Here is a 16830-nt window from a genome sequence, read left to right on the forward strand (position 1 = left end):
AAAAATTAGTGCTCTCCTTTGCATTTTTATATGACTATGTTATAAAGCAGTTAGTTTTAAAGGAAGAAGTCATAAAATCTCAATGGGTAAAAGGGATATAAAGGTCACTTAGTTTAACCTCCTATCAATTTCTAAGGAATGCTTTCTATAATATTCCCTATAAGACACTCAGCAGTCTTTGAATGGACATCCTCTGTTATAGCAAACCTGTTAGTGCCCCAAATAGCCAAAAAGCACTTTTAAAGAGATGAACCCAATCCTGCTATTATATACACATACTCGATAGTACCTTTTCTGTACTGGGTAGCCACAAAGAACTTAATTTTAGAAAAAATAGGATTTAAAACTTTTGAATTTATGTGTCATAAATAATTTTATATGCTGGATTCACATTTCTAAAATCACAAAGCAAACCAAAAACACTTCTTATTCTGTACCTTCTCATTCTTTCAGACACAGCTATTTTGAAATACAAACTAACCTCAACTAATATGTATTTTTATCAACATAAGAACAAGGGGCTTGTTGCTAAATTAGGCAATTCTGTAAATAAATTATATCAGCTATTCAACCAAATCAGTAATAATTATGCATTACATGCCAGGATTTGAGGTTACACAAGTGAGCAAGATGGTCAGAGCTCCTTCCCTCACAGTTTTTCATGATAAAAACACTTATGGACACAAACCTGTAAAGAAATTTGTTTGGTAATAATTTTCAATGAATTGGATGAGTTGACACAGTCCTGGTAAGACATATTAGTAATTTATTGTTATGGATGGGGAGGAGGGATAGAATTGGCACAAGCCAGTGAAGCTGAAGGTGTAGGGTCATTAGGTGTCACCTCAAAAGACTTTTCCAAGTCACATGCTGTGTTCCCTTCTCAAGAGATTGTGGTAGTGGGGAGGTGGGTGTGAGGGAACCCATTAAAACCATACCTGTGACTTGGAAGGAGTCATTATACTTAATGAATTAGCATACTGACACAAATTAATTTATCTAGACCAACAGCTGATGTCTAGGTTAGGGCAGGGTCCCTTATCACAGCAAAGTAATAATCAAGAAGTAAGGGAGCTTCCAGTGCCAGGAATGGACCTCGCTGTTTGAGTCAGGAGAGGAAGAAGGTGATTTGGAAACTGAAGTTCTTATGATGGAAAGCGAGGCAAGTTCATGGCTAGGATTATATCATGAAGAAATTCAGGAAAAGTTAAATGGGGACACATGCAAAAGCAATTTGTGGTGAAATTCAGCAGTCAATTGCAGCTAATCAATAGTAGAGCATGAAATCTCCTACTGAAGAAATTCTCTTGGACAACAGTTGTTTGCTTTTAACAATCCTTATGTAGACCATGTTTTTTTACCCCATGGTATGCATGTGTCAATTTAAAAGTAATATTAGAATGCATCTATCCAATACATTTTAATAATTCTTAGGAAGCAATTGTATTTTCCCCTCTGGGAACATGGGCTCTGGAGCAAGGCTACCTGGGTTCAAATCTGGATTTCTTTTACTAGCTGAGTGATCTTGGCAAGTAATTAACTTCTTAGTACTTTGCTCTCCTCATGTATAAAACGAGGATAATACTAGTCTAAGTAACAGAATTGTTATGAAGATTAAAAGAGTTAATGCATGTAAATTGCTTAGGACAGTGTTTTGCACACATAGTAAGTACTCAATATGTGCTAGTTATTTTGATGATAATGATGATGCCGATAATACCAGTGCCTCTGACTCTGAAAGGAGACTGAGTTAATAGAATCTTTACCGAAAAGCATTACTTTTATGCGAACATTTTTATTATAGAAAATTGCAAACATGCATAAAATTAGCAGAGGGTAATGAGCCCCCAACATATACCCATCATTCAACTTTAGTAACAATCATCCCAATCTTCTTTCATATATTCTCCCATCCAATTCTTCTCCCCACCAAACCCCCAAGAATTTTAAAGCAAATCCCAACCATCTGCTGTTTACTCTGTAAATGTTTCTTTATTTTTTCATGATTTATTCTACTTTATTTTTAGCATGTATCTCTTAAAGATAGGGACTTTTTTTCTTAAACCATAATCACATTATAATTATCACACCTAAAATGCCTTAATATGCATTTCCTTCCAGGGTTCCCATCTCTCCGATTGTCATACATGAATGTATGTGTGTGGGTATGCATATCCTCCGAGTCCTTTCACATATTCCTCTTCTCCCGTGTTACCTCTAACTTGACACCATAACATTTAAATGAAAAAAAATAACTGGGAATCTGCAGACAGGGGCGTGACAAATTTTGGGTAAATCATTTACTGAGCTGGGTGGACCTGTCTGTAAAAAAAAAAAAAAAAAAGATCTGGTGACTTCCAAATTCAACTCACACTTTTTAAAATTCCATGAAAATTTCATATTCCAAAACCAATATGCAAATCCGAGTTTAAATAATCCACAAAGCCTGAGAGAGCTTATATTCCAGGGAAATAATTTGGGAAGTGTTCTGTTCTAGTCACTTAGCAATAAGATTCATTTTCAGTTTGGAGACTCACAAATGAAATAGAACTATGCAGAGGTGGCAGGAAGAGACCAGGGATATGAAACAGTGGCACACTGTCGAGGGTGTCTAATGTTTCTCTGCATTTTCCCATTTTGTACTTTGAAACTAATGTTAATTTGGAAAAGGCCTTGGATTTATGTGACAACAACTCCCTCCACCCCCGAAAATTCTCAAAGCACGTTTCAGAAACTCATTTTTGGCAGATGTAAATTTAAGTAAATTGGCCAAGGTCACAGCACAATGAGGGCAGAGTTATCAAGGGAATGCAGTTTCCTGCTTTTTCCACCATCCATGAAATTAGAGTAACCCCACCCCTTAAAATGAAAGGGTCTACTTTTTTTTTTTTTTCTGAAATTATAAACCATGATTTGGAAATGTTTTCTTACCATTAACTCAGGCTTTCAAAAGTGGTCTTTTAGGGCTATGAAATGTTTATGTGTGCATTATTTCAACTTCTATTACTGCATATAATACAACCTATACAATTTGCTTTAAAAGGAGAGTGCATTTTGTGTTTGAGCTGAACCATCAGATTTTCTTTTCGTGTGGGATGACATGATGAAGAAGCTATCTGTAGAACAAAACTAGTTCACTTTCTATGGGCAAGCACAGACTGTAAAGTAGATTATTAAAGTACACAGAAATAGAAAATTAGATCAGAAGTGATGTTTTATTGTGAGGTCTTCTTTGGACTTTATAAAATGAGAAAGAACTAACCTTATTCTATTTCTGAATCCTGAAAAAAAAAAGAAGCCTCATAGCAGGCATATCACCTTTAATTAGGTTTCTGCTTTTGGGAAGCATTTTACCAGCCCCCTTTCATTTATTTTTAATGATGTTATCACTAACAGGCAAACAGTCCCTTAATAAAACAAAAACAGTTTCTATATAAAGCCTGGTGTACATGTCCTGAGTCAGTCATCTAAAAACAAATGTTAGGATTGTTTCCGTTGTGCTCTTAGAACCCTTAATGGCCCTACTGTGCAGATATGCAAAACATCAACCTAGGGAATATAACTCTGTCTGTTGTGCAGCTTTCAATAAATGCTTGCCCGTATTCATTGCAGTATCAGCAGTGACGTTAGACCTACAGGGTCATGGAAAAGAAAGAAAGGTCAATTAAATGGATCTTTTCAGTTTAAGCTACTCCAGCCCTTTCATAAACGCTTATGAATTTAAGAAACAAGCAGGGGTGAAAACAGCTCAACATGTTTGAATGTCCATTCGGGGTGTGTGTGTGTGTGTGTGTGTGTGTGTGTGTTTTGAATGCTTGGTACCCATTCCAGTTTTTCCAAGTTACTCCAAGTTTAGGGAGGAAAAAAATCTAAGCACAGATCCCTGAGTACTTTAGTTCCATTTTCTCAGTTGCCAAAGATAATGATGAGTTTATTGTCAAGGCCAAGACTGGAAATTTTAATAAATAGCTTGAATGTAGAGTTTTCTTCATACATACAGACATGCCTGTATTTCTGAAATACAAACTCAAAATAATCAGAAATTAAAGACTCAATTTTGAGAATAATGGTTGAAAATATGCTTTCCTCTTAAAAATACAAAGTTTCTGCAGGACAATTTAACATTCCTGTTTTCCTTGAGTTCTTATCCCTGGATGGTTTCTTCATGCTACCCCTTGACTTTCTCCTGTTTAAGTCTTTCTCAAAATTCAATGTCCATTTCAAAAGCACATTTTCTTGAAGATCTTGATTTTCTTCTTCACTCCTCCCTCAACTCACACCTTTTAAAAATAATCTCTTCTTTTTCTAAATAACCACTGGATGCCATTTGAATCATTCTTTTGGCACAAAACATTATTGAGATTATAATTGCATGCATTTTTTTTTATCTTCCTACCAGAGCTTGCTCCTAACCCAAGATAGTGTCTCTGAAATTGCCTTGCAATCAATAGAGTAGTTTTCTAATAGAAGGTATTTTTAGTTTTATTCTCATGGATGTGGTGTAACCTCAGAGCAAGCAGAGACTAGATCCTTCTTGTTCCCATGTTATCTACTCCTCCAGCTTTTGCCTCACCTTATCTCATGCACTGTATTCATTCAACAGAAATTAATAAGTGCTTACTCTGTGTTGGGGAGCCGAGTCTATATATTCTATTTCCCCTCTAGTGACTGGTCTACAACTTCCATTGGTATTTCAAAGGTAAACTTACCCCAAAGTTAAGAACTGCTAATATAGATGATAGTTGCAGATAATAAATATTCAACAAATACTTTATGCATTAAATTAGGCAGAATTAAGAAACGAGTGTATATTTTCGCCCTTGTGCAACCTCCCTGTCAACATACACTTAAATGATCTCTTTCTCATTTTAAATCTCTTCCTTTACTCATTCATTCTCTACACCCTGAGTTCTAATACTGCTTCAGGTATATCAAGGAGCATAATAGCATTTTTATGTTCCTCACAGTCCATTTCCCCAAACCCTATACTATTGATCTTTTTATCATGTAAGTCAACTTATCCATTTTCTCTAGGTCTTGCTACCTGAAGAAGAACTGGTAAAGTATTTCATACCCTTTGGCCATTTGTCAAGTTACTGCTATTATAGTTAATTTTAACTGTTCACCAAACTAACTCATAGTTGGTTTGTACGAGGCAATTGAATAGTAATAATTCTGTTACCACATGTGCTTCATCATCATAAGCTTCATTAGAGAGAAGTAATAGAGAAACCCTATATTTATGGTACAAGAGCAAATTTTTCCTCCATGGCTGGTTGAAGTAAAGTTTCTAAAAGGAAATTTGCAATAGATTTAGCTATTTTTATTTTATTCATTCATACTTTATACTTGCATAGCATTTTATTTTTTACAAAGCACATTCACATATATTCTAATTGGATTTAAACTATATCATTGTGAGTTTATAATCCCCCTTTTTGTTGTTGTTGTTGTTGTTGTAAGGCTTTTGTTTTTCCCTTGCAATTTTATTGAGATTTAGTCACGTACCATACAATCATCCAAAGTGTACAATTCCTTTTTTTTTTTTTGCCTTTGTTTGTTTTTTTCCTTCCCCCATTTTTCTCCTCATCCATCCATAAACTAGACAAAGGGGAGTGTGGTCCATATGGCTTTCCAATCATATTGTCACCCCCCATGAGCTACATTTTTTTACAATCGTCTTCAAGATTCATGGGTTCCGGGTACAATCCCTTTTTAATAAGCAAACCAGATGAGTCTCATGTAATATAAGAGATTCTGGGCAAATCTGTTCTACTAATTGCTAGTGCTTGGCAGAATCAAGATTTGAAATCACACTTGCTGAATCTAGTCTGGTTTGCTTTCCATTTTATCACAGTTGTATCACAGATATTATAGTAGTGTGGTGACAATTTTTTAAAAATTTCTGGAGGATATTTAAATTCAGTTTTTGAAAAGTGAGTTTAAAATTACATAAAGGAAATATCTTTCCTACATGATGAAAGTGCAGTTGTTAAAGCATTTTAATGAAATATTTTTAGAAATACTGCCCTGATATATTATAAGAACTGGAATAAATACGTGAAAGTCATGTCGATAAATTTTACTGTGATGTTTTGAATTTCCTTATTTTGTGAAAAGACAAAAATAGAAAGCAAAATATCTATGTGACCATGTTCTGAGTTACAGATCTGCATTCTGAGATCACATTATGCAACTTTATTATTAATTTCTACTGTCAAATTAAGCTCAAGATGCCTAAGTAGGAACAAGCTAGGATTGAGGTTATGTTTGAGCTCAACTTAATTGACTGTGTTTTATGTCTGGGAATAAGTTTCAAACTCTTTTTTAACACCAATCCTTAATTTTTGAGCTTATTCATCCCTCTTCTCTGGTAGAATAATATGACTCATAAGTTTACAAAAACACCAGAAAAATTCATCCTTCTATACAATTGTGATGGAAATGTATAAAAATGAAAATGAAAAATAAATATTTTCATAAATAAATAATATCCACATCTAATAAATAGCACCATATTCTTTATGATTTTTGCCAACTTTTTAAAATTGTCAGTATAGAAATAGAGAGTTTTCATGTAAACTCAGAGAAGTTGCAAACATTAATTATGGAGATTTTTCCATTTTAAAAGGACACTATTACTTGACCTCAAGATGAATAAATGTGAATCCCTTTGGAATGTATGGTTTTCTAAAAGTAATTGAATGTTTTTCTTCTTGGAATTTATTATGTAATAAAAAGACAAAGACTTGCACATATACACACACATAGAAGAACTTGAAAGAGTATTTAATTCAAATTCAAAGGGATTTGTTATGAAAATAACAACTGAGTTAGATTTTATTAACGGGAAAGAAAACATTTTAAAAGTAGAGGCCCATTATTTTTTTTGACAACATTTTTCCTTAGGATATCCTGCTAAAATGTTAGCTGTGATAAGATTGGAGAGGGTGGGGATGGGGGGGGGGACAAACTCCTCTTCCAGAGGCTTCAATGTTCTAATTATTGTTAAGTGTCTTAAAAGATGAGTAGAATCATGAGATGAAATGATGAGAAGAACAAAATATCAGTTTTTCATACTTTAGTCATTTTGAATTTTTAAAAATATTGTCTTCCTTTCGTGTCCTCTTCTGCTTTCCCTTTAAATTACCTATTTTTCTAATTGACGTTAACTGATTATGTTGTTATAATTGTTAAAATATTGTGTTATGTAATTATTAATATAATTTTTTCTAGTCAAAAGATCATCCGATGTTAGATTGTAATATGCACTATTCTATTTTCTTTTAGAAAATCACTCTAGTTCCCTGTCACTGAATCAAAATATCAAGCATCCTTTAAATTTAATGACTACTCTTTCTTTGGAATTTTAAAGTAACAATAGCTCTGCTGAGAACTAGCATAACTTTTAGTCCTCTACAAAAGTGGGATAGTTAAAAAAATATCCTTGTTAATGCAGTTTTCAGAAGTGCTTAATTTACTCCCAGGAAGATGCAGCCTAGCTACAATTAATTTGTTCTCCTAGGTGTTTAGGTGGTTGATTTATGTTTTAATTTGATAAAATCAAGCAATATATAATTTAGGAATCTTTATAAAGTAGTTTGTAAACCTGAGTAATCAGCAGCCTGCTCTGTTTGTGTGACTCATTCTTTTTCAGTTAACAGCCAGATATTCATACTCTTTGGAATTTGTAATTAAAAAGATATTGAAGAATCTGATTTACAAATTGATGCATTATTACTCTCCAGTCAGTTTATTTAAGGCGATATCTCCACTTAAGTAATTTTTCTGAATGGTTATTTTTAAGAAATAATGGAGAATATTGGAACTTTATATTTAGATGGTATTTCAGAGTTTGTCTCATTCAGCCTCTATTTTTTTTTTTTTTTAACTAAAGAAATTGAAGCCTAAAGATGTAGTTACATGCCAAAGCAGCTGATATTAACTGGACAAGCACTAAGGCATTTTCTTTATATATCCCAAAGTAGTCAAAGTATGTTATGCACTGTTTTAGTTACTTATAGCTGTGTTTAACACATTACCCCAAACTTAGTGGCTTAAAAAAACAAACATTTATATTTACCAAATCACAGTTTCTGTGGTCAAGAATCTGGGTGCAGCTTAGCTGGGTGATTGTGGTCCCAGGTCTCTTGTAAGTTGCTCTCAAGCTACTGGGCAGGTTTGCAGCTTCTAAAGGCTCAACTGAGCAGGGTGGGGGGAATCTGCTTTCAAGCCAGCTCGGTGGCTCTTGGCAGGCCTCAGACCGTTGTCGTGTGTACCTCTGCACAGGGCTCTCTCACGACATGACAGCTGTCTTACTCTAGAGCAAGTAATGCAAGAGTGAGTGAGGGAAATGGAAGCTACAGATGTTTTATAACCTAATCTTAGAAATGACATTCCATCACATTTGTTGTATTCTATTTGTTAGATTCAACTCAGACTCAAGGGGAAGGGATTAGACAGGCCGTGAAAAACTGGAGCTCAGGAATCTTCAGAGACCATCTTAGAGGCTACTACATGCCTACTATGAGCCCATAGAAAATACTCCCTAAGTACTTGTCAAGTAAATTGACATATTTATTTATTATCTAATTGTTTGCAGATAAACCATCTGAAATTAAGATGTGGATTCTTCATAAACAAGAATATTCTATGTGTTAATTTTACTGATTTTGTACTGTAGTTATGTAGAAGTATGTCCTTGTATTTTTTATGAAATATACACTGAAGTGTTAAGGACTAAAAAGGCAAGATGGTTCAGACAAAATCTGTGTGCACATACACAGAAAAGAGAGGGAAGGGACAAAGTGAATTATAAAGCAAATATGGCAAAATATAAACAGGGAATTTGGTAAGGAGTGTACAGAAATTTTTTCATATGATAGGTCAACTTGGGATAAGATGTTTTGGGCATTGATGCTTTCTCATCATTCTGTTTGAACTCAATGGAGATTATATGATGTCAAAACTCTCCTCCACATTGCCCAGTGTGTCTAACTTTTGCTTTAAGTTTCTTAGAACATGTAGAATATCAAAGGTCTCTTCTATTTCAAAAGAAAAAACTGTATTCTCAATTATCCATGATGTTAATTGCCATGAGATAACAGACAACGTTTTCTCAGAGTAGGGTCTTGAGGTCCAAAAGAATGTTCTTGTTTATATTTGCTAGATCTTTGATTTGTCTTCTTTTCAGAAATGTATATTGATCTTAAGCCATTGGAATCACCTTTTTTGTTTGTTTCTCAAGCATTCATTCTACCCAAAATGTTATTGCTTCTTGACCTTACCTGTGTTGAAATAAAGGGTCCTTATTGAATTCTCCCACTATGTAAAATGATAAATGAATGAATGAATAAGATAAGTTCATGTCAAATGATAATCTGTTCACATATAACTGGAGCTATGAGGACCAAAACTAGTATTCCATTGAAACAATTGCAGAAAAACATGCACATGTATCCACACACACACGCTTACACATATACACTCAGAAGAATTTCAGTCATATACTGGGAAGAATGGGGTGGCTAAGGGAGTAATGACGGAAGACAAATTGTTTTACTAACTAGAGAAATTAGCTACTCCCCATCGATATCTCTAGTCTAGATGAGATTGTGTTTTTCAGCCTTCTATCCCAATCTAGCACATTATCTAACTTAAATAAATATTATTTACATAAACGTATGCATCATGGGTGATTTAATAAATGAATTTACACAACAGCCAAATATTGCCAAGCGTAAATGTATTGAAGTTGAATCAAATGTGCATGGGGTTAATGGAACTTAAAATTGAATGTCTTTGTGTGTGTACATATAAAGGATGCTTTTTTTCCTTGGGTGATTTTTAAGATTGTGGGATCATAGACTCCAAAGTTGAAAGCAACCTCAGGTGGTCATCTGGTTCTACGCTTTTCTTCAAGAGACAAGCAATTATTATCCCCATGATCTATTAAGCCACATTTTCTTTAGCATGTGACAGCTAAGGTGATACTGATAAAAAAATATTGCTCTCCATTCTTAAACAATTTCACATGCACATAGATGTTTAACAAGTGCCGTTTCAGAGCAATTATGAGGAAAACACCAGCAGCCTTGGTCTGGAGGAGTAATTTATGACAGCTTAGGAAAAGGTGTCCAAGATCACCTTGATCACATGAGCTGTGCCGTAGCCCTACCCTGCACTGCAGTCTCTCTTTAACACTGGTGACAAATAAGATTTAAAAAAAAAAAAAAAAAGACGACAGTGGTCCTCCTTTTGCTGCTTGCTTGGGGTTTCTTCTTCTAGTATGTGCTGCCTCTGATCATCTGTCAGTAAGCTAATGGAGGAGGGAGTGGAAGGAGAAACTGCAGAGCAGTGAGTGAGTGTCAGAGGAGTGCAGTTAACAGAGGCCTCATGTCCATTCCTCCCCTCCCCAACCTTTCTTCTTTTTTGGTTCATTAACTAGAAATGTGGAAAGGTGAGGGAGATGAATTTAACGTGTTCTGACATTAGTTAGGGACAGAAAAGTGTGGCGGCTCTCATCATATTTCTACCCCAGAGAGAGGTAATTGGAAAACGTGTTGCGTGGTTAGGAGAGTTGTAATGAAAAATAAAGGAATGATCGAGGAGAACAGTGGAATCGAATGATAAGCATAAAGGCAACTGTGATGAAGTTTTTAGCCACTTGCAAAATTGAGAGATACTATCAGGGTTGTACAAATACATTACTCTGATTAATTTTCCTGAGGTGAAATATGAAAATATTTATAAAATTGAGAAGCCTGTTATGAATAAAATTTTCTTTGTGACTATAATAAACTAAAATCAGTCGCAACTTGTTTCCATCTCATATGGAACTATAGAAATGTTTAAATAATAAAGAATTGAATATAAAAATTTCACTATGAGAGCAAGAAGAGTCAATATTTGGGGCATTACTTTCAGTTGCTTAAGATTTGAAAAATATTCAAGAGATGAAGTAATGACTAGTTCATTTTAGAAGGTTTTGTATTTGATTTTCTAAATTTTGTTACGGAAGTTGGATTTTACTACCCTTTCTTTGGACCTCTTTTTCAGGTATAAAAGCTATCATTTTTCAAAATTGAAGAAAAAGGTGTTCAAGTTCAAAAGAATTAGAGCTTTAGCTTTAATGACATTGAACAATTTCATTATAGTTTAGAAAGAATACATTTGGATTCTGGATTTTCTTTTTTAGATGTGGGATGAAAGATTTTAATTGTATGTTCTTCTGCAGCTATCTTAAGAATATTTGAACAAATCACTAATAAAAAGGAAGGGTTAATTGAGAAAGAGCATACAAATATACAACGCATTTCTCTTATATCAAGCTCTAGAAATATTCTTTTGTCAATCCAAACAGAACTAAAATGAGGTAATTGGGAAGGTGCCCATAAAGTCAGCCTGAATATATTATCACAACTATATATGAGATAATATTTGTTTTAAAAAGATTCTATGGCACTGTAAACTCAGTCTCATTAGAGACTGCATTTAAAAGGCTTATAAAGTTACTCATTAATGTTATCTTGTTGTATCTCCACAGCTTTTTCATTAAAGAAAATTCAGCAGAAAGCATTTTCTCCTGATAGCAGGAACCAATTTGCAATAAATGTTCTGGAAACCACTAGGGAAGCCATTACTGAGGTCTAATAAAAACAGACAAGCGTAACTTGTTCTATATTTTTGTTTCAATCACATACAGATGAGACCCCGCTTTCCACACCAACCGCAAGAGACAGCCTTGACAAACTTTCTCTCACTGGGCATGGACAACCACTACCTCCAGGTTTTCCATCTCCTTTTCTGTTTCCTGATGGATTGTCTTCCATAGAGACCCTTCTGACTAACATACAGGTAGGCCTTTTGCCATCTGGAAGAAAGGAACATGAAAGATGCTGTTTTAGGTTTTTCCAAAATTTATACTGTTCCGACTTAATATATTCATGAGTTTGACTAAACCCTTGTACTAAACTTTTCCCAGCAATTTAGATTTTAAACTTGCTACACTAATCAAATTGGTTTAAAATATTCAACTATGTACATATATTAAGCTACAATAAAACTTAGATGAAAGTGATAGGAGCATTAAAAAAAAAATCATTCTGCCTAAATGTTTTCTTTATTGCCGACTAATGGGATAAATATAACTGTTTAAATTTATCTGATTTACTAAATGAGGGCACACCAGTTCTAATAAATATTTAGTTATTTTTAAACTGCTGGCCTTCCAGTGAGGAAATGATGTTTAGCCAATTGAAATATGTCTAATATAAAGGAATCCCCAAAAATCCCTTCTTTCATAAATAAGTTTGTTTCAATTAATAGAGTTTCTTCAAAGAATAGACTTCAAAAGCCATACAAAACTTTCCACGGATTTCCTATGTAGTCCTCAGGATGTATATTTTATGTACAGTACATTATGAATCAAAGATACTCACAGTTAACAATAACATAGAGCATGAAGCCAAGATAATAAGAGTGTTTGGGATAGAAGAAAGCATAATTTTTTTTTTGCCCACACAAGAAGTGATCATGTGGTCCACAGATGGGGATTTTTGCCATTCGTTTCTCCATATTTGGAGTAGGCATGCTTGCTGGTATGTTGTTTTATTTTCACTCTAACACTCCACCCTCAGTGATTTTTTTTGATGCACATTTCCTACCATATTAAACTTTTAAATAGAAATGTAATTAATTTTATTTACCTCTCCAAGGACATAACAGAAGGCCTTTAATGTAACATATCTCCTCATCTATTAATATGGCATTTTTAATACTAATGTAATTAGAGTCTCCAGAAATGTATTCAACTTTAAGCTTTTATATCTCAGTAATTGAATAAATCATCAATCCAGCCCAAACTTAATCATGGCCAAATAATTGATTATATTTTAAAAATAAACATAAGACTTTTTTTCTAGATTTGGCTCACATTATTTTCTGTGAGGTGGAGTTTCTAATGAATTTCTCTCCTGTTGAATTAAATGCATTCAGAAAATATCCCTCAACATTTCTGAGTGTATGCTTCAAAAAGTGAGGGAACAGTTCATTTTCTTATGCATAGAGCTCCAGATGAAGCACAGAAAAAAGCTAAGAATTTGCTTAAAAATTCTCCATCTATTTGTTTGTATCTATCACTAATTAAAACAACTTCAGCCAGGTCAGTGGGAATTTAATTTCAGTTTCGGCAGAGAAGCATTTCTGGGTTTATCAATATAAACCAGCATGCTTATTTGAAAAGCGGGTTTACACAAGGACTCTCTCATTTTAAGTGACCGCCATGTCCCTAAGGCAAGAACTGTCAGTTTAGGAGTACATCACAACCAGAGTGTTACCTGCACCATCTCAGTTCTTAAAACAACAACAATAACAGCAGCAACATCAAACAAGAAAGAACAAAAGAAAATCCCAGTTTTAAAATATACAGATTCTGGACAGAGAATCTATTATTTTAGGTGACTCCAGATTTAATATATTTTCCCTTTTAACCATATGCCTTGAGAATACATTTCAGCAGAACTGATGATAGGATGATAGTCAAAGCAACTGAATAACTGAATTATTTATTTATTACCAAGAAAACTTCTACAATAAGAATGCTTCATTAAAAATAAATTATGCTTGTTCAGTTCAGTCTTACATATATGTGTGTGTGTATGTATACAGGTATTGTATATGTATATATTTATATATATATATCCACATGTATCTGCATGGACATTTGTATATATAAGGTAAAATAAAGATTAAAAATCTTTCTGAGTTCTATGTACAGTAACACACACACATACATTGGCTTTTATGGTCAGTAATGGTTTCACATAATTTTACAAAAGGTCATAGATGCTAGCTCTTTTATTATTGCCACATTTATTGAGTTATAGTAATATCCTAGGAATGGTATAGAATGTTTAAACAGTCATGACCCTGGCTTATTGGGCATACAGTATAAATGTGTTTGCTGTCCAAATTCTAATTTGGGTAATTACATTCTGCCTACCTCAATTTCCTCTGCAGTTTCAATTATATATAATGGGGTTCTGTGGTTTCTATGTCAAAATGACAACATGCTTTTTGAGTAGTAAGTTTAAAGTTACATATTTCCTTTGGAGATACCTTATTAGAATGTGACGAAAAAAGAATTGAGTTAAAAATTGTTTAGATTTTCCAAATCATACAATTCCATGTCTAAAATAAAAGATTTATTATGTATCTTTATTATTTTAGTGAAATTAGACTCCAGTGTTATAGCCTCCAAAACATTGGCTTATATTTAGACATGTGTATAAGGTATATTCTTTTCCTTGGAATTAATGTCCAAAAAAAAAAGCAAAGCCCTTTAAAATGATGTGTTTAAGGGATTATTGTTCTAATAGCCCATAGTTTAATTTTATGATATAGTGTAATTTAACAATTCTGAATTTTTAAATTTGTAGTGGTTGCTACAGATGTTGCCTTCATGACACCATTATCAAAATTGAATTCTTCTTCTTCTTCTTCTTACTATTATTTCTCTGTGTTTTAAAAGAAGACCTGTGGGGAAAAATGTTACATTTGTGTATTCAAATTGGAGCATCAGATTTTTATTAACTACTAGAGCTTTACTGCTATTTCTTGACAATTGTTTTAGAAAGAGAAAGGAATAATCAGTTAAGATATCTACAGTAAAGGATAGTAATTTTAGTTTAGTGAGTAATATAGATACACTCTGGATTTTGCTGTTTGGTATTACTTTTATTTTATATGGATTTTTTTTCAATTGGGGCAATCTTTCAATATGACTTCTTCATTCAGACATGTTCTTGGAGAAGTCCATAGAGTTTCCTTGTGAGAAAATGAGAATTTTAGTGTCAATTAACTGATGTGACACCTTCCAGCTTCAGCTACCACTTACTTGAACACACTTAGAGCAGAGTTTCACCCACCAGTTCTCAATCTGAGCTTTTGTGTTGTATATCATAACTAGAACTTACAGGTAAATAGGAATGGGAGCAAATAATTTACTTTGTCTTAATACAAGAATTTGCAATGGCAAATAGTAAAATGAGTACAGGTAAATAGGTCAAAAAGGGAAATGAAAAATAAGGGTAGTGAATATAACATTTAGTTAAATATGTGGTCAGCATGGAAAGTATGCAACTTGAGGGATATATGTTAGGAGTGTGGTGCACTAAGGTTTGTATGCATGAAGGAGTTAAGCAAACAAGGAATGATGGTACAAAATTGATTTACTATGGTTTAATAAGTAGACAAAATCCATCTGTTGTATCGAAGAAGTAGTCTCAGCATCATCTGTGTTTGAGGAAAGGAAATGAAAGATTTAACTAACTGGTAAGACTGAAATATTCTGATTATATGTCTTCAATTCTTTACATTTGAATGCCATGGCTAATAGTTTTACTTTATTTTTTATACATTTTAAAAGAAATTAATAGTCTTTTCATTAGCATTATTAATACACAACTTTAATTATAATAGAGTTAGACAGAAGAATCAGAAGAAAACTTTTCCAGGAAAAAAAGGAAACACTGGCTCCAAAATATGGGCAGGCTAAGATCAGGTATATTAGTCTTATATTATATATTCTAAGGTTTAATCATAATTATATATTATAAATCTTCTCCCCTTTGTTCCCATGACCAGTTTTTGTCCATGGACAATAAACAGTAAAATACACCCAATATCCTAAACACAGTTTATTATGATGGAGAGAAAAACATTAACCTCTTCAAAACCTGTGCTATACACCGTATTTTTGCAACAACAACAATAATGGCAATAGCTAATATTTATTGAACAATTGTAATGAGTCAGTCTCTATGCTAATTATATATAAATTACTCTGAATCTTCTTTAGAATCCAAAAGGTAGATTTCATTGCTATCCCCTTTTTATAGACGAGAAAATGGAGGGAGTTAAGCCATTTGACTAAGATCACACAGGTGGTGGGTGAAGTCTGTAAATACACTCAGAGTGATTCCAGAGCCAGTGTCACCATCAAGCTACATGTCATCATATGAATCACAAGATGGGGTTTTTACCTGGAAGTGCTTTTAACAGGGAGTCCCTCGTTGATTGACTTTGGAGAAGAATAACCATAATATTAAACCAAGTGTAGTCATTTCTTTTGTCACAGGAGCTTCTATGAAAATTTATCAATTGATTCTGTTCTTTCATTTTTTTTCTATCTACAAAAGGTGCTGGTATCAAGGGGTACTGTTTGTCTTCCTCCTAGAAAGGGGCTAGGAAAACATTAAAGGAAAAAGGAAGATTAAACAGCTGGAGAGTCCAGATCAAGGCTTAGTCAACTCACTAGTTTGGGATCTTGGACAAGTCTTCTGATCCTTCTGGACCTTTGCTTTCTCATGCTTAATAGTTTTCGTTAGCATGGATGATCTCTAAAATCCCCTTCCACTAGGGCATTTTATTCTTGTTAGAAGTCACATACGTTGTGAGCACAAATTTTCTCACATAGATTTCAGTGGCACTCGTGGACCTTGCGTTTCATAACGTTCTAAGATACGTTTGCATAAAATACAACATGGACTAAGAAGCTTTTCTTCTGAAATCTAACTAGCATGTTAAATGTTTTTGTTCCTAACCAGTATTATTTAAAGTTCTCTTACATACACAGATATTTTACTTTCTAAGCTATAGTAACTGTAGAAATATTGCTATACTGATTCCAGTGCTATTTTTTTTTTTTAAATTAGACTCGTTTCTTCTCTAAAAAAATGATGAAAAGGATTGAATTTAGAACATAAATCATTTTAGGAAACAAAGACATTTATATATAATGATGATCATTATGCCCCACTTATAGAAAAT

The 16830-nt window shown here is 33.6% G+C and overlaps 1 protein-coding gene across 3 annotated transcripts in view; it reads left to right on the plus strand.

The window, feature by feature from the left end:
* Positions 1-16830, plus strand: part of DACH1 (dachshund family transcription factor 1) — a 406379-nt gene that overhangs the window by 348579 nt on the left and 40970 nt on the right. For all 3 annotated transcript variants that reach the window (XM_037800622.1, XM_037800620.1, XM_037800621.1), the window contains one exon: positions 11705-11856. In XM_037800622.1, the coding sequence (XP_037656550.1) occupies positions 11705-11856 (152 nt within the window). The remainder of the gene's footprint in view (positions 1-11704; positions 11857-16830) is intronic.

Source organism: Choloepus didactylus, chromosome 12 (assembly GCF_015220235.1).
Source record: "Choloepus didactylus isolate mChoDid1 chromosome 12, mChoDid1.pri, whole genome shotgun sequence".
NCBI lineage: Eukaryota > Metazoa > Chordata > Mammalia > Pilosa > Megalonychidae > Choloepus > Choloepus didactylus.